Source organism: Otolemur garnettii, unplaced genomic scaffold (genome assembly GCF_000181295.1).
Source record: "Otolemur garnettii isolate 467f Iridium unplaced genomic scaffold, OtoGar3 scaffold00002, whole genome shotgun sequence".
Taxonomy (NCBI): Eukaryota; Metazoa; Chordata; class Mammalia; order Primates; family Galagidae; genus Otolemur; species Otolemur garnettii.
The window spans coordinates 31,118,967-31,140,733 of NW_003852397.1; the positions used below are offsets into that span (position 1 = coordinate 31,118,967).

At 39.5% G+C, this 21,767-nt stretch overlaps 1 protein-coding gene across 2 annotated transcripts in view; it reads left to right on the forward strand.

Annotated features, from left to right (window-relative positions):
• The window catches only part of CPNE4 (copine 4), a 467,500-nt gene that overhangs the window by 289,782 nt on the left and 155,951 nt on the right, over window positions 1-21,767 (forward strand). For both annotated transcript variants that reach the window (XM_012804939.1, XM_003781701.2), the window contains one exon: window positions 20,991-21,170. In XM_012804939.1, coding sequence (XP_012660393.1) covers window positions 20,991-21,170 — 180 coding nt within the window. The remainder of the gene's footprint in view (window positions 1-20,990; window positions 21,171-21,767) is intronic.

Here is a 21,767-nt window from a genome sequence, read left to right on the forward strand (position 1 = left end):
TCTCCCATTCTGATGGCTGTCTGCTTGCCTTACTTACTGTGTTCTTGGCTGTGCAGAAGCTCTTTAGTTTGATCAGGTCCCAATAGTGTATTTTTGATGATTTTTCTATTCTTTAACTCTACATCATCAGAATAAATTCTGATTATGACATATTTTTGTATGCACTGTAGGATTCTTTTGCTGATGTTTTATTTACAATATTTACATCTAATATTCCCAAATGAGGTCAGTGTATACTTTTCTGTTTTTCTGCTATTCTTTATCAGGCTTTGGTATTAAATTTATGCTTGTACCATTAAAATTAATTGGTGAGCTGTCTATCTTTCTTTATGGTCTGGAACAGTTGAAGTAACATCATAATTATCTGTTATGTAAAGGTTAGATAAATCTCAGCTGTGAACCCATCTGGTCTTAGTGTCCTTTTTAATGGTAGATCTAATCATCTTCACAGGCTTGTCTATAGTTGTTGGTCTATTCAAGTTTTCCACTTCTTAGATAAGTTTAAGTAATTTATATTTTGCTAAAATATTATTTTCCCTTGAGAAAAATTTTACATATACTATTCTTTTAATTCATCCTATATCTATGACTATTCTTTCTCTTTTATATATAATCAGACTTGGTATTGTTCTATATTATTTTTACTTTATTTTTCCTGAATTTTCTTATCCTCTCCAATATTTTTGTTTATCTGTATTCTATTTTGTTGATGAAAGCTTTTATCTTTCTTCTGGTTCCTCCTGATTTCTCCTGATTTGTTTTATTGTTCTAGTTTCTTCTTTTTTTTTTACAGTTTTTGGCTGGGGCTGGGTTTGAACCCGCCACCTCTGGCATATGGGGCCAGTGCCCTACTCCTTTGAGCCACAGGCGCCGCCCCGTTCTTCTAGTTTCTTAAGATGAATATTTAGTCTTTGTTTTTTAGCAGTAAAGGTTTAAGGCTATTCTTTTTTCTTTCCCAAAGAATAGACTTTTCACTGAATCCCATTTGATGAAAAATGTTCTTCCAATTGTGATTGTTTGAAATTTCTCTTTTTATGTCTCCTTTAACAAAAGGATTATCTAGGAATTTTGTTTTAAAATTTCAAATTAAGCAGGATTGGGGTCCCTTTTTAATTTCTATTTTTGTTGGGTTTTGTTCAAAATGTGTGTACTATAAAATCTCTACCACTTAAACTTTATTAAGATTTAACTTAATAAACTTAAACTTTATTAACTTTATAAAAGTTTATTTTGTGACTAAATCTTTATTGAGGTTTAACTTAATAAACTTAAACTTTATTAAGGTTTATTTTGTGACTAAATATTAAGCCACTTCACATAAATGTTTTGTAGACATAAAGAAAAGAGTAGTCTTCTATTTAATGAGAGTAAGGCATAGATATATGCATGTAGGTAAATAAATATACATATATGTGTGTATATGGGAGTACATACACACCTAAAAGAGATTTATTATAAGGAATTAGCTCATGTAGTTATGGAGGCTGGGAAGTTGCAAGGTCTGCAGTTGGCCCAGGAGAGATGAAATTATCCTTCTGGACCAAGTCCTGGGGCTTAAGAAGCAGAAGAGCCCATGGTATAAGTTCCAGTCCGAGTCTAAAGGCAGGAGAACATTAATGTTTTATGTTGAAGATAGGGAGAGAGAATGATTTATCCCTTATTCAGCTCTTTTGTTCTATTCAGGCCTTCAAAGAGTTGAATAAGGCCAACCAGCATTTGAGAAGGCAATTAACTCTACTTAGTGACAGATTCAAATGTTAATCTCATCCAGAAACACCCTGACAGACACACCCAGAATAACATTTAACCAAATATCTAGGCACCCCTTGGCTCAGTCAAGTTCTCACATAACATTAAACACTATACCCCTCAAAGTTGCAAGACGGAGGCTTCAACTTGAAACATCACATCCTCACATGACAAGGACGATGTCCAAAGAAACAGATAGAGGGCAAAGATGTTCACTCTTGCATAAGTGTTTTTATGAGGAAAGGAAACATGTATTCCCAGCAGCCACTGCTGGCTATCTTCTCCAATTCCACTGGGCAGGATGATGGTAACTGATCAGGCCCTGGCTACATGGGAAGTCAGGGCAGTGAACATCTGGCATTTTCAGCTTCTATGGTGGGAAGTTAGCTCACCAGTAAGAAGAAGAATGAGCGAGATGTTGTTGGGTACACAGCCACGAGTGTCCACCAAGCTTCTTTCTTTCTTTCACAGACCCAAATTTCTCTATTATTTGATTATAAAATACCAACTCTTTCCCATGCCAAGTTGCTCTTTGTCCTCTACTTCCCTAATTAAATAAGACTTTCAGAAATTTTTCTTCCATGTTTTATACTTTTTTCCCTCATATGAGAACTTTGAAATATTTTGTCCCCACCTCAACCCCCTGCTTTATTTCACTGTTACATTTTTCTGGGGTGCCTTTCTTTTTAATTCTAAAATATTATGAGAATTCCCTGTAATAGCGTGGCCCTTCCATTTGAGAGTCCTCTCTCTCAGCACATTCTAAGACTGCCTGGTTTTATCTCATTAGATATAAGTGTGGATCTGATATTCAGCCAGTTTACAATGGTTTACAATAATAATCTTCTCTGGGTAGAAGTGACGCTCTTATTGAATCATTTGTGCTGGATCAGTTGTTAAGTATTTTAAATGCTGTCCTCATACGTTTTACCTTTTGCTGGGAAAAACAAACAGTAGACCAGAAAAATGAATATCAAAAAAATCAGCAAAAAGTATATTATGTTAGGAGGTAATAAGTGCTAAGAAAAGAAATTAAAGCAGCAAATGGCAGAAAGCATCAGAGGAGGGTATTCACATTATAGACAGGGTGCCAAGGAAAGGCCTCAGTGAGAAGATTTTAGGTAAAGAGCTGAGGAAATGGGAGAAGAAGGCATTGATCTATCTGAGAGAAGGGCATTCATGGTAGAAGTAACAGCAAAGGCTAGGGACCCAAGGTAAGAGTATGCCCAGGATTTTATTTATAAAGGCTGACTTCCAGGATTTACCCCTTGGTCATAGTAGCTTGCTGTTCAGCTAGTGTTCGACCCAAGGTTGTACTTAGTTCCCTTGAGTTACTTGAGCTGGTCAGGCCTCCATGTATCGCGGCTGGATCTGCATGTGCTTTGGGGAATGCTTTTGAGTCTGCCCCATCTCCTATTCTGGTTGTTCCTCAGCAGGTGCAGCTGAGGACATGCATATAACCTTTCTTATCCCCAGGAATGAAAGGCCAGGAGGGCTCTCCTTGGCTGTTCCTTGGCTGGTTTTCTCTGTAAAATTCCTGACTGGTCTGCCACATAGCTTTTTGCTATAAGTATAAAACTACCAGCCTTTATTAATTGCTCTCTGCCAAGATCTCCTTGGTTTTGACAATGCATTTAGACAAGAACTTCTTTGGCTGTTTCAAGCAAAATCAGTCACCTCAGGCAGAGGTCTGCTCTTTAAAGCTTGTTTCCCCCCTTGGGCAAAACCTGTATGTGGGAAGAGCATAGTCAAGATGTCTATGTCAGGAAAGACATCTGGCCTGAGACTCACATCAGCCTGTTACATTTTATTAAAGCCACGAGATTCAATAAGATGATTTAGGAAGCTAGTGTAAAGAGAAAACAAAAGCAGTTTGAGATTTAAGTCTTAACATGTAGCAAGGGTGTTCAACCTGTGGCCCATGGGCCACAAGCAGATTATTTGAGGATTGTTTTGCTGATCTGTGGTGTCAGATATCACAAAAAGTATTCGTGGACCTTTTATTTTGCTTATCATCTTTCATTAGTGTTTTGTATTTAATGTGTGGCTCAAGACAACTCCTATGCTTCTAATGTGTGACAGAAAACAAAAAAGTTGGACACACTTGAGTGAGTGAAGACATTTAGGTATGTGAATATGAGTTCCTGCTCAAGGCAGGGCCAGGGAATAACCAGCTCTATCAGCTACAGGCCAGCTCCATCTGAAGGCATACTGACCCTTTGAGCTTTATTATTTTATATACTTCATCCTGTACCCATATTGCTTGGTTATAAACTTGCTTTTTTCATCTATTAGATTTAGTATATGTTTTGTCTCATGAAATCAATTGATTGGTTCCATGAAGAGAGAGACAGGAAGAATCCCTTCCCGTTCCGTGCTTGCTATTCGTGAAGTAGAATTAGGGCAAGCTGCATTGATACTCATATTTGGTATGGAGAGAGGTCTAAGATTTCAGTGATATGATGTAAGTACAGTAGTGTGTAGTAGGTGTTTAAGAAATGTCACCTTCTTTCCTGTGCTGACCATAGAGGCCAGGAAAAAGCTATCTTAGATCCAGCCATTTTTGCTGCCTACCTTTCTACAGCACATACTGTTTTAAGGGTATCCAGGATTTGTTTTAATCAGATATGGTAAGATAGGCAGGCAGACAGAAATGACTGTGCTGAAGGAAGAAGGTTATACTCACAGATCCTTAGAAATAGAAGGTGCAGCCATGTAGGGAAGCTCTGCCATCAGTTGGACTTAGAGGGAGTGAGGAGAAAGGTTGCGTAAGAGCCTTTGCTGTGCTTTTCAGGGGAAGGAATAGGCAAGAATAAGCAGGTTTAGAGTTGACAGCTTGATTCTTTTCAGTTAGCTCTAGAACAAAAGGGTAGCCTCTCTTGTACCAGGGGACTAGGGCAGGGGAACGTTGGCCCAGCATGTAAGCTGGGTAAAACTAGCTGTTGAGGGTATGGGCTCTGTAGTGGTTCGTTTGCCTATGAAAAGCTTGCAGGTGAGTTTTTACTACCTCCAAGAATTAGGTAGCCTCAGAGGAATAATCCTTCTGGCTGAGCAAAGCCCCAAGATTTTATACTGTAAAACATACAGACAACAGGCTCAGTGCCTGTCAGCCACAGACACCAGAGCTGGGGGTTCAAATCCAGCCCAGGCCTGTCAAACAACAGTGACAACTGCAACCAAAAAATAGCCAGGCGTTATGGCAGGCACCTGTAGTCTCAGCTACTTGGGAGGCGGAGGCAAGAGAATTACTTAAGCCCAGGAGCTGGAGGTTGCTGTGAGCTGTGACACCACAATACTCTGCCCAGGGCAACAGCTTGATGCTCTGTCTCAAAAAGAAAGAAAGAAAGAAAGAGGGAGAGAAAGAAAGAAAGAAATATATATATACATATATATATAACAAGAAGACATGACTAATACGCACGTTTTGTTTACATATTTCTGCATATGTATCAGATCAAGAAAAATGACCTTACACGGGTTCAAACAGAATCAAGGAGCTGGCAATGAGCCATGGGCCATCAAATAATCACTAAGCAAAACACATCCTCTAGGAAATTAAAAACTGTCCATCTCTGAATAATCCAGTTAAAAAAATAAAAACATAAAACTCTTCTTTGGATTCATGCATAGAAATAGAATTCCAAGGTTGGTAGAAACCTTAAAAATTAATTTTCTCTTCCTTCCTCCCTTCATCTGTTACTTAAATCTCTCCTTCCTGCCTACTAAGTAGTATCATATTCCTCCTTTGGGTTTTTCTCATTTTATGAAAGATCTCTTTATGGGGCTAAAATTGGCTTCATTTTGGCCTCTGCTTGTTAATTCTTGAAAGCCTGATGTCTTGCTGTATAAATTCTAGAATCACTCAGCTCAGCTCTCAGAACAACTGCCAGATCAGATAAAATGTGGATAATGGGCTCGGGGAACAGCTCTTATGACCACAATGAAGAGCCACTTGTATCTGTCACACTTTATGTATCTGAAGAGGCTACTGATGAGCCTTGTTTCTGTCTTTCTTTTTCTGAACTGGGGCGGAAATGCCTCGCTTCCAGGCACCGCAGAGTGTGCCCAGTAGCCACCGCCACATAGAATGTCTTCCCTGCGCACTCAAGGTATTCAGCAGAATGAATGGGACCTAGAGTGAGGCATTTGTTTTAAACTGGACTCTGTACATGGGGGTGGAAGGAGATATATCGAGTTTAATGCTGAATCCCTAGGGCCTAGCGCAGAGCTGAAACGTCATATGTGCTCATTGAATCTTCCTGGAGTGAGTGGGTGCTGACTGCTAATGGGAAGCATTTGTGAAGAATTTGCTTTAGCTGAATAAAAATAAGACATAAAAAAATGAAGGTTTTAGTTAATAAAAGAAAAACAATAATTATCTGACAGGGCTAAGGTTAAGCACTGAAGTCATTAATGTTATTAAGGAAGAGTAATATGTTTGGGATAATACGAGGGCTGTCAGGGAAGTATCCAGCCATGTAACATGGAAAAAGGGACATACATGGCTGGATACTTTCCAGACAAGCCCTCATCTTTCCTGCCCTCCAACCTGTTGAGCTGGGGCCAATATAGAACAGCTGTTATGTAGCTTCAAAAATAGAAGGCACTTCAGGAACTTAGTACAGAGCCCATGATGAGCTCTCAAAGCACCCCAATTCCTTTGTTTTGCTACTGCTTCATAATCACCCGAGTGCCCAGCTACATGCCTGTAAAGTAGAGGCATGAGGTAAACAGTGATCACTGGATGATCTTTTTAATGATGCTGATGGTGACAAAAATGTGATAGGAAATTTCATCACTTAAGATTTGGTCTAAATCATTAATAGTTCTGGTACCTTATGAAAGACTCAGCAACATCAGCTCTTCAGTGTATTAATATAACTAATGACAAACGAGTGAGGACGCTACCACAGCATCAATGGGTGACATGTGTGAAAGAGACACAATACTTCATAAAAGAGGCATTTTGTGCTGAATGCATGTGTATATTTAAAGATAGGGGAAACAGAAGTTTAAGAATAGGAAAAAGCAAAAGAAAGGAGGATTTTTATGTCTTCTAATGAAGACATTACTTTGCACCAGTCAGGGTAACTACTGTAAAGATTAATTCTACCCATGTGGTTGGCGGTGAATTCAGATTAATTCGTTGGCATTCATTTTCTGATTACCTTTTTTTTTTTTTACTTATCAGGAACCCTCTCTGATGTTTATAAGGAGAAAAATATCTGTATTTGGTGAGCTTTATGCTATGTGGGGTAGCCTGAATCTTCTGGGGTGGAGAGGGAGTTATCATCATCTATAATAGTCTAGAACATTCTAATACTTAGACTATTGCTGGGTAGATACAAGGCCTAGATGGTAGGGATTCAAGAAAGAGAATGTGGTGGCTAAACTCTAGGTGTCCAGTCCACCATGCCTTCTCTCAACTGTTGTATAAGCAGCTTCAATTTTTAAGTTAACAACTATAGCAAAATGTTAACAATTACTCGGCTTTGAAAGAAAGTCTTTTAGGTAGCAGAAAATCAGATAATGATATATACATGTGGAAATGGTGGGGAAGAGAATGGGTGCTGGTTATTGCACTACTCTGGGAAGAAAGTTCAGGTATAAATTTAATGACTGTCACCTGGGGACCATCCCAGACTTGTCACAGGGCAAGGGCTGAGACACATACCTGAACAGAACTGTGTGATCTGACTTACCTGTACACAAAGTGGTGGGACCTGTGGCACATCTTGGAATCTTCCCTAGGCTGAGAAGAAACCCAGTTATCTTGCCACTATACCTCCTTGAGGAGGTAGGGAGAAGAGTTTGTCAAGAAAGAGACCAAGGAAGAATAGAGGCAGGGCCTCTGGAAACTGTGCAAAATGTCAAATAGATTCATGGGTTTATTTATTAATTTAACAAATATAAGTACTGAACCAACAGTATGTTTTTGCACTTTACCAAGCATGGGGTATGTAAGCCAACTTGCTCTACTTGTGTTTTAACTTGTTTGCTCTCAGAGAAAATGTCTGAAGACATTCAATAAGAACACCTACTTTCTCAACACTTCAGTACAAACGTCAAGAATGTGTTTTGTTGGATATTAATGTATGTGTTCTATGAGAGGTAGAAGGAAGGTTAAATAAGTTCAGAAAATATTACAAAGTTAATGTATTTATTTGCTGCAGAACTCCTTAAGAGGCTTTAATATATTCTACATGATGACCATCTAAGGAAAAGATATTTTAGAAAGGGCTCTCAAAACTCAGTCGACTGCAGAACACATTACTAGCTTTTAGAGCTAGTGTCGATGATGTGTATGTCATAAAATGCTACTTTGCAGTATTAATCATCCCATTCAGAAGATGTTCAGTGATATCTGTCTGGTGGTTCAGTGCTCCGTGAGGCAACCAGCCCAGGCGGGCTAGCTTTGAGGTCTTCTTCAGCTGAGCTAGCCCATTTCCTGAGGAGAGCCTAGTTCCATGGCGTTACCTCCTTCGGGGAACTTTTATTCTTTAGAATTTGTTTCAGATGTCGTGAGGGATTAGATTTCATTGCTAAAACTACAATGCACTGACTGTGAGCATGTTTATGTTTATACCTTGATGCTGGAAGGCTGGGCTCTGGGTCTTGTAGGCACCCTGTGTAGGAAGTCTTGGAATAAGCAGTTTGGTGTAGTGATATGGAGAAGTGCCCCAGGAGTCAGGGGTGTAGCTAGATCCGTAGTTCAACTATGAGTGTGTAGCTACAGGGATTTAAGAATGTCCTTTTAATAGCTATAGACTTCCATTTCTTCTACTAAAAATTGAAGCATGGGAAGATAAGAGATGACACCCATGTGACACAGGAGACATTGCTACACCTCCTGTATTCAAGGCGTTGCTAAGATATCATTTTTCCCACACAATTCAGAAACCGCCTCAGATACATTCTCAACACTGTGTTTTCACCCATCACTTGAAATTGGGAGGTTAAATGAAACTTGCTGCCATTCTCAGCCTTGAAGCATTCTGAGAATTTAAGATTTAAGGTTACTACTATCAAAAACATTCATCTACAATTCTGCTTTTTCCAGGTGTCAGGGGAGGTGAGCCTAAGGGAGATGTGTTCCTCCCTACTCAAAGGCATTTTGAGAAGGTCCACTCGGATCAGGGGACTGATTCACAATTTGGGCAATTAGGAATCAGCTAACAAGCAAAACAGATATTGAATATTCTAAAGGAGTTAGAGGAGGGGGAGCTGGAACCCAGGAAAACCCATCCCCATGGCTTTACCCTTGCATGGGAGACCTACCCTGAAGAGGGCTGAGGCGGGCCTCAGCTAAGACACCTTCACCATCTGCTGGCTGGTGAGCATGTCAGTCTGGGATGCACGTGCAGGATCCTGCAGATGAGTTTCTCTTTACTATTTTCAAACATCAATTAATAAAAATACCAGGCCTCTTCAGCCCCAGTGACCTCTCTGGAGGACTCCACAGCTGTGGCAGAGGAATGAGATGTTGGGAAAGCCTTGTTAATAATCAGCATCTGAATGAAGTGCAAATGGCTTAGCCTCCAAACTCCTGCGTGTGGAGGAGCTGACAGTCGCTGCAGTTTAGAGTGACCTCAGTCCAACACCTTCCAGCTTCTGATCGATCGTGGCGGGCTCTGTTAGCAGGAAGGCATGAATTTTGGTGAAGCAGTTTCTGGTTGCTTGATATGTATATGCCAATTTATAGCTGGAATAGGGAGGGGTACAAGGCAGTTGATGTAGGAATGAAAAATACCTTTTATGTAATAGAATGGTCTTTTGTCTTCTTGGCTTGGAACATTTAGATGTTTCTTGACCTATTCTAGAGGGGCTCTAGCTAAGTGGAAGGAGCAAAATATAACAGGAGGAGGAAAAGAAAGTTTGAAGATGGAGAGGGGTTGGGCTGGATCCTCCCAGTAACCCTGAAAGCACTTCTCAGAGTTTGTTGCCTATCTGCAGGTGTTAAAATTGTTTTTCTCCCAAAGAACATTTAGAATATTGGACAGTCAGAATGGCCCTGTGTGAAAGCACTATAGGCAGATGGTACCCAAACATATTCACCTTCAAGAGAGGGCCATGTCCTCAGAAAGAGCTTTGAGGAAAATCCCAAGTGGCTCTATCACTTAATAGCTGGACAACCTTGGGCAAATTAACCTTTTGACCCTAAGTTCCCTCATGTGTAAAATAGTAATATTGATAGTACGTGGTGGTTGGGATGACTGCATGGGATAGGGCATGTGAAGTGGGTAGAACTGCCTGGTGCATGCCACATGCTCAGGAAGTACTCCTTTTCATCCATTATTGAGCAAAGTTGGGTAATAGGGTGTTGTCACTAACGGGAAGTTACCACATCAATCACATAGGGATTACCAGTTTTCAAAGTTTTAAAGGCCTATAGAATTCATGAATCATGAGCCACCAAATTGGATAAAATTTCACCTGCCTTTAGATTCAGAAGGTTCCCCCAGATTCTGCAATACTTGGGACATTTTTAAGAACACCAGGGAACCAATCAGATTCAAGGAGAAAAAGGGTTGTTAATGAAGGTACCACTTTGAGATGCTTGGGTAAGGGTAAAAGAACCAACGAGGGAAGCCGAGATATCCTGGGACTGGCAAAAGCAAGAAGCTGCTATTACTGGAACTTGCTGAGCAGGCAGAGATGGTGCCACGGGAACCCAGCAAGAACTGGAGCTTTGCAGGAAGAGAAGCGACAAGGGGGCTCTGGGTGGAGGGTCGTAGTCACTGCCAAAAAGGTCAAATGGAGCAGGGAAGGAGAAATAAAAATACACCACCTCTCCTGTTTTCTGATCTCCTACTGGTACCAGCCTTTAGCTGAAGGAGGGTGAACTGACAAAAAACCCTGAATGAAGCAATCCAGTCTCCTGGGACACAGCAGAGCAGAAAGATGTGGAGATGCAAAGGAGAACGGGTGCCACGTTCACTCACTCTTGTTTCACAGATCAGGAGCCTGCTGGTTAATGGAGTGCTTGACTAGATAAAATAAACCAACTTTTCCCATACTATGATTTATTCTTTCATTCAGTCCTCATGTCCTATAGTGAGCTGAGCAGCAGTCAGAGGCAGCTTCCAAGGAAGCAGGAATGTATTAACACACCATGCCTGATCTAGAGGTTGGAGTGTGATGCTCAGAGCAGATCGCACAATACCGCTGATTCCTGGTCTCCAACCACTTGGAGCTGAGTCACAACGATTGGCAATATGATTAACATAAACTTAATTATATACTGAAATCCTCTTGGTAGATTTTTAAACTGATGCCTAGGTTCAGAGAGACTCTAATTTAATTGGCCTGGAGATCCCCAGATGTTTTCAATGTTTAAAAAAGTTTAAAAATTCCATATGGAATTCCATATGGCCGGGTGCCCATAGCGCAATGTTTAGAGTGCTGGCCCTGTGCACTGGGGGTGGTGGGTTCAAACCCAGCCAGGGCCTGCTAAACAAACAAAAAATTCCTTCTATATCTGTTGAAATAGTGTATGTATGTGTGTCATGCAGGATTTCATAAATTTGCAGAGGGATAGAGCTTGTACAAGCTAGAACAATGCTGTATGCATGTGGTCATTTCAATTTATATTTAAATTTAAAATTCAGTTCCTCAGTCCTACTGGCCACATTTTAAGGGTTGAATAGCCACGTGCAACTAGTGGCTTGTATTTGGACCAGGCAGAACATCATAGAAAATTCTATCCCACAGTACCCCAATGGTACAGCAGTGGATAGGTGAGGCCTTGCTCTGAAAGATGAAGTTAAGACCCATCCAGTGCCTCTACTAGTGCATCAGTGCAGTCAGGATTGGTTCAGGTGCTGGGTGGCTGAGGCCAGCAGCTTGGAGAGACTGGGGAGGGCAGATGACCCAGAACGCCTCTCTGAACAAGCTTCCGGGATAATGCTCATTTCATATACTCCTGAGCCACACTCTTGGGCAAAATGATGCAACTCTGCTGACCATGTTGATCATCACAAGCCCCAGGCTATTTCTGTTGGTGAATAGAATGTCTACTTTAGGGTTTCCAGCAGGTCATCTCCGAGGTTCCATACATAGGACCCAGCCGGCACCAGAGGACCAGGACTTGAAAGCCAGGTTACAAACATGGTAGGAAGAGAAAGGGAAGGACCAGTGGATTGAGAGTGGAAGAAAAATGTTGAAATCCTGGATCACTTGTTCAATTTCTTCTAGAGTATTTGAAGGGTATCACTCGGTGGGTAAGGCATGCCCTTTTGGAAATAAATCTGTGAGAGGTGTGAGGCTAGATGTTTCTTGACAGAGGTAGAATGATGTATTAGTTTGCTAGCCTTGCCATAGCAAAGTGCCACAAACTGGGTGACCTTAACAACACAACGTTATTCTCTCACAGTTCTGGAGGCTAGAAATCTATGCTCAAAATACCTGCAGGGCTGATTTCTTCTGATGGCAGAAAGTACTTGTTTCATGCCCCCTCCTGGCTCCTGGTGTTTCACTGCCAGTCTTTGGCATTCCTTGGCTTGTAATGAGAAACAAGAGATTGCACCATTTCCGTCTCTTCTCCATGTTCCCATGGTGTTATCCCTGTCCACATGTCTATGTCCAAATTTCCTGTTTCATAAGAACATCAGTCAGAGGTCCAGTATGACCTCATTTTAACTTAACTAATTACTTGTGCAATGACTCTATTTCTGTATGAGGTCACATTCTGAGCTACTCTGACATGAATTTTGAGGGTAATAATTCAACACGTTACAACTGACATAATAGAGCATATACAGGGTCTCCTTAAAGTCACCATATAGAAGAAAAATGGGAAATTGTAGCCAATTGTACCTTTATTTACAAAATCTTATTGCAAAAATTTACAGAATATTTTCTACATGTTGGCCACCTCTTTGTAAAATTCTATAATGTATATTTTGTAAATAAAGGTACATTTAGCTATAATTTCTGAGTTTCCCTATGCATGGTAACTTTAAGGCCAACTTTTAGGACATTCTGTATTTTGGAGTCAGAAAGACTGAGTTTGAGTCCTGCTTTTGCCCCTGCTTTTCTGAGACACAGTTTTATTTTACTATTACAAAATGGGAATGATACATTTAATAGAATCATTTTTAAAGTAATAAATCAGTTGAAAAATGAGCCATTATTTTATGTATTCCCAGGAAGGGGAAAAAATGCTTCCAATTAAATAATGGCATATCAATTACACGTGTTGGACACATTTCAATTTCCAAGATATTAAATGATGAAATAAAAATATGTTTTAAAGTCAAAGAAAGTAAGGATCAAAAAAGATAATACATAAAGTGCCTTCTGTGAGAGGTAAGAATGGGTCAATAATGGTACATCATTTTTTTCTCTTACCTCTTCCTTTGCCTGAGCAGAAAAGTCATCATTACCATTGGTCCCCATGCAACATTCATCCATTTCAGGAAGGAATTTAATAATTGACCAGACAGGAGTCAGCTTCCACCCAAGTCCTTTACGATAAGTTAGGAAGAAACAAAGGTTTCAAAGACTCAGGCATATTTTCAGTCCTAGGAACTGGTCAGCGGGAACCCCTCGTCCCTGTGGCACATGAGCTAGGCAGGCAGAAAGCAGACAACCTCAGCATGCAGACATGTCACAAAATGAGTGGCACCAGTCACCTCAAGTTTTCACCTGTGACGCTTTGCACAGCCAGCAAACTGTTAAAGAGTTTTAGTCCTATCAAAGTAGAAAATCCACTTAAATTGAAAATAAAAATCATATATCACCAGCATCAATCAGCCTCTCTCTTTCTGCTTAGTGTTTTTAAGAATGGCATGTTGCGGCCACCGGGCAAGTCGCCAACGCTGAGGCTGGTCACTTAAAATCAGCAGCAGAGATCCTGGAATTGAATAATTCTATTTCTGTGGCTCCATGATTTTATGATTTAAATTTTATGTAATTTAATATGTCTCCTCAGAAGTTATGTAGTTTGAAGAATTGCCGGTAATAAATTCTTTTTTATTATTTATTTTTATTTCAGAGTATTATGCAAGTACACATGTTTTGGTTACATGCACCGCTTTTATACAGTTAGAGTCAGTAATAAGTATGCCCCATACCTGGATAGTATGCATTATATCTGTTAGGTGTGAATTTAGCCCTCCTTTCCTGCTCCTACAACACACAAGTACTGATCAGTCAGTTCTAATTTAATAGTGAGTCTTGTTGTGTTTGCTTTTCCATTCTGTGATACTTCACTTAAAAGTATGGTCTCCAGTTGCATCCAGGTTGTTACAAAAAGGATTAGTTCACCAATTTTTTTCAATGGCTGAGTAGTACTCCATCATATACATAGACTACATTTTATTAATCATGTATCGATAGGTGCTGGGGGTCGGGAGTCCCAGTTTCCCAAACCCAGTTGACCTGTTTCAATTACTGGATTGAGCTAGAAAGTTTAACAAAGCCTTGGTGGTAATACAGAGTAAAAATGAATGGAAACAGATAATAAAACGGAAGCAACACAGGCAGCTTGAATAGAAAGTAAAAGTAACCTGAACAACTGTAACTGTAACAGAGAAACATTTTGTGGGCAGCACCTATGGCTCAAAGGAGTAGGGCGCCAGGCCCATATGCCAGAGGTGGTGGGTTCAAACCCAGCCCCAGCCAAAACTTCAAATTAAAAAAAAAATTTTGTGTTTAGGGAGAACAAGGCGAAAGTTTAGAGCACTTCCAAAGAGAATTGGAAGTTGGTCTCTCATGAAGGAAACACAAAAGCCTTACAGGGATATAAATACCCTCTATATTTGAAATTGTTTGCAAGTTTTTCATTGGCCTCTCTGTGCCTTCAGCCAGTATTGCCCTTTTCTTTTGGTCATTGATTGTCTCTTTTGACTGGTCATTGGCTACCTAGGTTACCTCATACCCATGTTCGTAAGGGCCCTCCAGACTTCCTTATTCAGCAGGCCAGGATTTTCTCCGATACCCCAGAAAACCCCTTTCTTAGTTTCCTTTCTCATTGGGCATGTGGGTTGATTATACATCTTTGCACCGTGAATTTTGCTGCAATAAACATTCGAGTGTATGTATCTTTTTGATAAAATGACTTTATTCCTTTGGACAAATATCCAGTAATGGTGTTGGTGGATCAAATGGTGGGTCTACTTTGAGTTCTTTCAGTTATCTCCTTAGGACTTTCCAAAAATGTTGTACTAGTTTGCAGTCCCACCAACATCTGCATCCATCCCAACATCTGTTGTTTGGGGCCTTTTTGATAAAAGTCATTCTCAATGGAATTAGGTGGTATCTCATCGTGGTTTTTAATTGAATGAATTGAATTTTCCTGATGGTTGGAGACATTGAGCATTTTTTCATCTTTATTGGCCATTAGTCTACCTTCTTTTGAAAAGCTTCTGTTTATGTCTCTGCCCACTTTTTAATGTGGTTGTTTGATTTCTTGCTGATTTGCTTGAATTCTTTATAGATTCTTGTCAACAGCCATTTATCAGATGTATGGCATGCCAATATTTTCTCCCATTCCATAGGTTGTCTATTTGCTCTGTTGATTATTTCCTTGGCTGTGCAGAAGCTTTTTAATTTAATCAGGTCTCATTTGTTAATTTTTGGGGGTACTTTGATTTTCCTTGGATGTTCATAAATTCTTTGCTTAGGCCAATATCTGTAAGAGTTTTGCCAACAGTTCTATCTGTAATTCTTATAGTTTCATGCCTTAGGCTTATTTTGTTTTATTTTATTTTATTTTGTCACCTTTGGTAGAGTGCCATGGCATTATAGCTCACAGCAAACTCAAACTCTTGGGTTCAAGCAATTCTCTTGCCTGAGCCTCCCAAGTAGCTGAGACTACAGGTGCCTGCTACAACATCTGGCTATGTTTAGAGATGAGGTCTACCTCTGGCTCAGACTGATCTTGAACCTGTGAGCTCAGGCAATCCACCGGCCTTGGCCTCCCAGAGTGCTAGGATTACAGGCATGAGTCACTGCATGAATAAACCTCCCTAATAAACCTCCTTAGGTTTATTTTTAAACATAAAGAAAATTGTCTTTGTTTTTTTTTGAAAATTATCCATTCTTTATTCAGAAAAAAAATAATTTCTTTCTAACCTTACTAAATAAATATTGAAGAAATATTTAAAGAGTATCAATTTGAAGGAATACTTTATAAGCCTACCCTGGGGCCTTGTGCCTCTCTCTGGCCTATGATATCATTCTTTATCAGGACTTGTTACCTATAGGATGATAAGGGCCTGTACTTCTCCTTTGAGAAGACTTAGAGAATTCAACAACTGGTAATAACTTTGGTTCCTGCCTTTGCATCCTGCCTCCTCACCAATATCGTTGCATTGTTTAAGCCTCACCTGTCCTCTGCAACTTTGCCTGCGACAGTTCCAGCTCTTGGAAATTCCAGGGAGTAGATGGTCATTCTGTGCTTAGTCTTGAACTGTTTGCTGATGGCACATTTACCTTGTCCCTTACCAATCTAATTTCTATGAGCATTGTTCAGGGCCCCTGTTGTATCTTCAACATGCCCAGTGGACAAGTCAGAACTCCAGAGACACCTTGATTTTCATTCATTAACTTTCCCCGTCAGTTCCACATTTATATTTATTGTCTGGCTGTTGTATTACTTTGAAAATTGCATGACAATATAGCATAGTGGTTAAATATACAGACTCTGGAGCTTAACTACCTAGGTTAAAATCTCACCTCTGCTACTTGGAAGTTGTCTATCCTTCAGTAAAGAGAGGATAATAATACTACCTACCTGCTCGTGTATAATCATAAGGAGGAAAAGCAAGAGCCTGTCAAAAGATTTGAACAGCCACTTCATCAAGTAAGATATACAGATAGCAAATAAAAAATGAAAAAATCCTCAGTATCTTTCATTTTAGAAAAATAGAAATTAAACCACAATGAGATACTACACGACACCTACTAGAACTTAAAAAATTAAACATACACCTATTTTAGTTCTAGTTGTTTACCAAAGAGAAGAAAAAATCCATACCCATACAAAGGGCTTGAACATGAATATTCAGGGCAGTTTTATGTGTAATAGCCAAAAACTGGAAATAATCCAAGTATCCATCAGTGAAATATCACTCATCAGTAAAAAGATGAACCACTAATGTGACAATTGATACATCTCAAAATAATTATGCTGCATGAAGGAATAAAGACAAAAAGACAACATACTGTATATTTTGATGTACATTTATATATAAAAAGGATACAAACTAATCTACAGTTCAGAATACAGATCTGTAGTTTCTTGGGGATGGCAAGGAAAGATGAAAAGAAGGGTTTGAGAAGAAAGCGTGGGAAATTTTAGGGGTGGGTATATGTTCATTATTTTGATTGTGATGGTGCTTTTACAGGTATATAAATGCCAAATGTATTGAATAGCATATTTTAAATAGATGTGACTTAACCACATATCAATTATACCTCAATAATGCTCTTTTTATATTAGTACCTATGACATAACAGGCCTTCCAAAAGTGTTAGCTAGTATCAACTTTATTTATATGGAAAAATATTTTAAAGGTCAGTGATTGACTCTATCACCATCATACTATAACCCAGCTGTATTTTTCCTTTCTTTCTAGGGCTACTCATGAATAAACAAAATTAAGGAATGTAGCCCAGGCTTTGAGGTCAGAAGGTGTGACTTCAAGTGCTGACACTGACATGTGGTACCTCGTGTTGATATTTGACCTTGGCTTTTCTTATATGTAAAACAGTATGAAGCTACACCACATGTTTGCTAAAAGAATCAAATATTTTAAAGGGATAAGAACATGTTCTATAAACAATAAAGTAATGAGAAGAGGGAAGATAAGCATTCACATTTTTATAGACTGGATAACAGAGTATAAGCAAGACTAAAATCAATCTTGATTTTGCATGAAAGCTAGGGAAAGACCCTATATCCCCTCATTTCCCCTAGACTGATATTCCCATGTCAGAATTCTCTAGAATAGTTTTAAAAATAGAAATGTCTGGGCCATGCCCTATACTTAACTAAATTGGAATTGCCTGGGAAGGGAAAAAGAATCTGAGTTTTAAAGAAAGCTCCCCAGTTGATTCTGATGCAGCTAGTGGCACTAGTAAGTGGATGATCTTTTGGAAACAACTACCTGGACCTTGACGCCTTTCAATAAGAAACATGAGCTGTCCAAAGTCCTATTGTTCAAGAGAAACCTAAATTTAGCCTCCAGAAAAGATAATGCTTCTTCCAAGATAACTGGAAATGCAGAATGGTTTGAAACATCTTTCAAACACTCACTTATTATAGCAAACACTTCCCTTATCATCATTTTACTTCTTTTCTTAAGCATTTATACTCTTTGGATTCTTACCAGCTCTTAGATTATCCTTGGAAATTATTTATCTTTAATGTTTTTCCATCTTTTCATTTCCCACCCAAAACCAAGTCACTGGGTGTGGCATGCTGGCAGCTTACCTTGGAAATGTGTGGCTTGATGCCAATATTTTATATCTACTAATGTGTGGGAACACTATCTGAAAGTCAAAAAGTAGGAAGAAAAGCACCAGGATTGGTGCACATCATTCGTTTGTGCCATTTAGGGTGGTTAGAGCAGAATAACAAAGACTAGAGTTTCCACATCCTATCTTGTATCATCTAAACCTCAGGCTCAGGACTCTCTTCTTCCATCCACAAGCAGAGAACACACCTTTTCTGTCTTGAGGACATCCATCTACCTATAACATAACATCTTGGGGGTTATTTTGAAGTCCTCCATTTTAAGATTCTACACAAATATAATTAAATCTTTTATCATTTGGCTCATTGCCCCATGAATTTGGACCAGATGTTGCAAAAATGCCTCTAGGGGCCAGGCAGAGTTGAGGGAGAAGAGCCTGGAAGGGACTGTGAGAACTGGAGCGTGAATGCCCTGTCCGAATGGGACAGTCTTCAATTGTTACCATGTAGCAATGTGGCCTAATTTTTTCTGAAGGGAGGGCAATGGAAGCAGCTTTCTTTTTATGTTGTCAAATTAAAGGAAAAATACTTTGAATGAGACAAATAATATATCTTCAAGTCAGCTAACACTTGCAGACTACCAGTGTATAATCTCTAATTTATACTATATTCAAAACTATGATCTTTGAACAACTGAAAATAATTATGTCAATTCAATAAATTCTCATACTTGTATAATCATAATGAGTCCTGTCACTCTATCCCATAAATATTACATAAGAATATAAAATTCAGTTCAAATAGAAACTAGGTCTTCATGGTAAGCTGGAATACTCAAATAACCATTGGTCTGAATAATAACTTATAAAATCCTAATCAACATAGGGATGGAGTTGGTTTCTTGACTTCCTATTTGTTGGACAGGGACATAACAAGAACTATATTCTCCTTCATCTTGCAATCTGGATTGGCCACCCAACAACAAATGCCAGATAGTGTTTCTTTCTTTTTTTTTTTTATTAAGTCTTGTGTATATAGATCATAAATACATTTATGCCATTATAAGATTCAATGTGATGATTATTTGTACAAATTGGAATGTTTACATCCTATTAAGCAACATGGCCTTCACCACTTTTACCCTATTATAGGATTAGGACATTTATGCTCTACACCTGATAGATCCAACTTGTACTTGCAATATGCTCCATAGGTGTGGTCCCCCTACCAACCTTCCCTCTATTGGTCCACCCCCTCCCTTCCCCCTCCCTCCCCTTCAGACAGCGTTTCTTAAATGACAACCCTCTTTCACATGTATCTCTACATGAGAAGAGCTAGGGCCAGGGCTAAAGCATTGACCTTAGAGGATCAGGGGAGTTTGGAACAAGTATCAGTTTCTTTCACTGGACAATATGGATATCCATATGTTTAAAAAACTGCCTTCCCTTTGTTTTATTGAGAAGGTATTTTCCTTTATGCACATGAAACTGAGAGAAATGATCCTCCTAGTTTGTGCTAACAGATGACACTTAGGAAATAACCAATAAACCAGGTTTCTATTTGAAAGCTGACAGTGCTGACATAGGCTCCAGTTGATTTGTAAAAAATGAAGGATGGTTATCTCCAGTTGAGAGATGCTGTAGGATCTTGGGTATCTACAACTTAGTTCCTTAATGTTTTCTGGAATATCAATGATTTTGTGTATTCTTTTTTTACCTGTGACAAACATGGAGGAAAAGATCCTTGTTGGTAAGGATCCCAGCAGAAAACATAGGGCATGCCCAGACAGCTAAACCTAAAGGGCTATTCTCTTTAGAGAAGAGCTCTTTCCTGACACATGGGCAGATTAAGGGAGCCAGCAAAGGAAGGTAAGGCAATGAGAGACATCAGGGATAGCAACTGCAGAAACCCATTACTGTCCCTCACTCTGAAGGCTCTAGAGAGGAACAGTATTACCAAATCCCAGAGAAACCTCCCTCTGTGGAAAGGAATCTGCTAGTAGAATCTGGGCATGTAGAGATATGCCTGAACTTCTATGATTTTATTTGGCTGACCCCAGCCAGAACTCAGAGGGCAAGGGAGCCCAGGAAATTCCATTTATGGAGGTCAGCCTCCTGGTTGCAGAGTAGGGCAGAAAGTGGCAGATATGGATCCAAGAGAGGGGAACAAAGTTATTATCACAGAAGGCAAAGGGGATCACAGCTTCATGTTAGAGCAGGACAGACTTTTCATCTTCCAATCCTCTAGTTTTCATTTCGTTAATGAGGATACTGAGGCCTAAGGAACTAAAATGAGTAGGCAAACATCATACACGTAATAAAGGATATACTTGACACCAAAGGCAGTTACCTTCTTATCTGCCTTATCTATTCCTATGCCCCCCCCTTCATTATGCTGGAAATCATGAGTTAGGAAATTCATACTAGAGTTGGCTAAAATGAGACACCTACACTGCCATTTTTCTATTACTGTGCCTATCAGACATAACTAACCAATTACAGATTTCTTGTTCCTGAGCCCAAATATGCCCTCAAGCCCCTGGCAGCCACTACTGATTGATTCAACTTGCTCTATTACCTAAAAATACAACATACTCATATATAAAACTTCACGTTGTTATGTCTACTAATAGTTTCCTCTTTGAAACTTGGCTCATTTTCTAAAGTTGGTGCTTGTAGATTTTCGAACTTCCCACCCTGGTGACTTGATGGGGAGCATTTCCAATTGGGAAGAACAGAAGCACCATGAAATTAATTTGCTTGCAAGTTCATAAAAAAATTTCCTAATCCTTTATAAGTTCTCTCATTCTCTCCCCTTGCAGGTTGACAGGACAGAGGTGATTCGCACCTGCATAAACCCAGTGTACTCAAAACTGTTTACCGTGGACTTTTACTTTGAAGAGGTACAGCGCCTGCGGTTTGAAGTCCATGACATCAGCAGCAACCACAATGGGCTGAAGGAGGCTGACTTCCTTGGTGGCATGGAGTGCACACTTGGTCAGGTGGGTCAACAGACACCCCTTCCTCCTCCTTGCCACCTTAGGGTCCTCTCTTTCCCTTTTTTTCTGTTCTCTCTTCATCTAATCCTGGCTAATTCTTTTGCCTATTGATTTTATTTTCTTTAACACGTAGCATGTTACAACTTCCCAGGCACTTAATAGCTATTATATCTGCACCAAGATAGTCTTGCAAATCTGTAAAGTTACTTATTTCGCAAAATTAATGATTTTCTCTTCTGAATGCCCTCGATGTGTTAGCCATTTATTTAACAACTACTTTTGGAACCCTTACTATGTGTCTGTCTCCACACTGTGTTCCTGTGTTTGTTGTGGCCTTATCCTGTCCCATTATAAATTTCCATCTGCCGACTCAACTGATTTCTCATTCATATTCATTCCAAGTCCCTGATGTCAGAAACATCCCAAGGTAAGGGGCTAAATGAATACTTAGTGAGTGAATACATACTTTTACTTTCTCCTCACCACAATAATACGAAATAAATATCACTATCCAATCCATTTGATCAGTGGCAAAACTGAGATTTGGAGAAGTTGAGAGACTTGCTGAAGGTGCCACCCTGGTAAGTGGCAAAGCTGGCA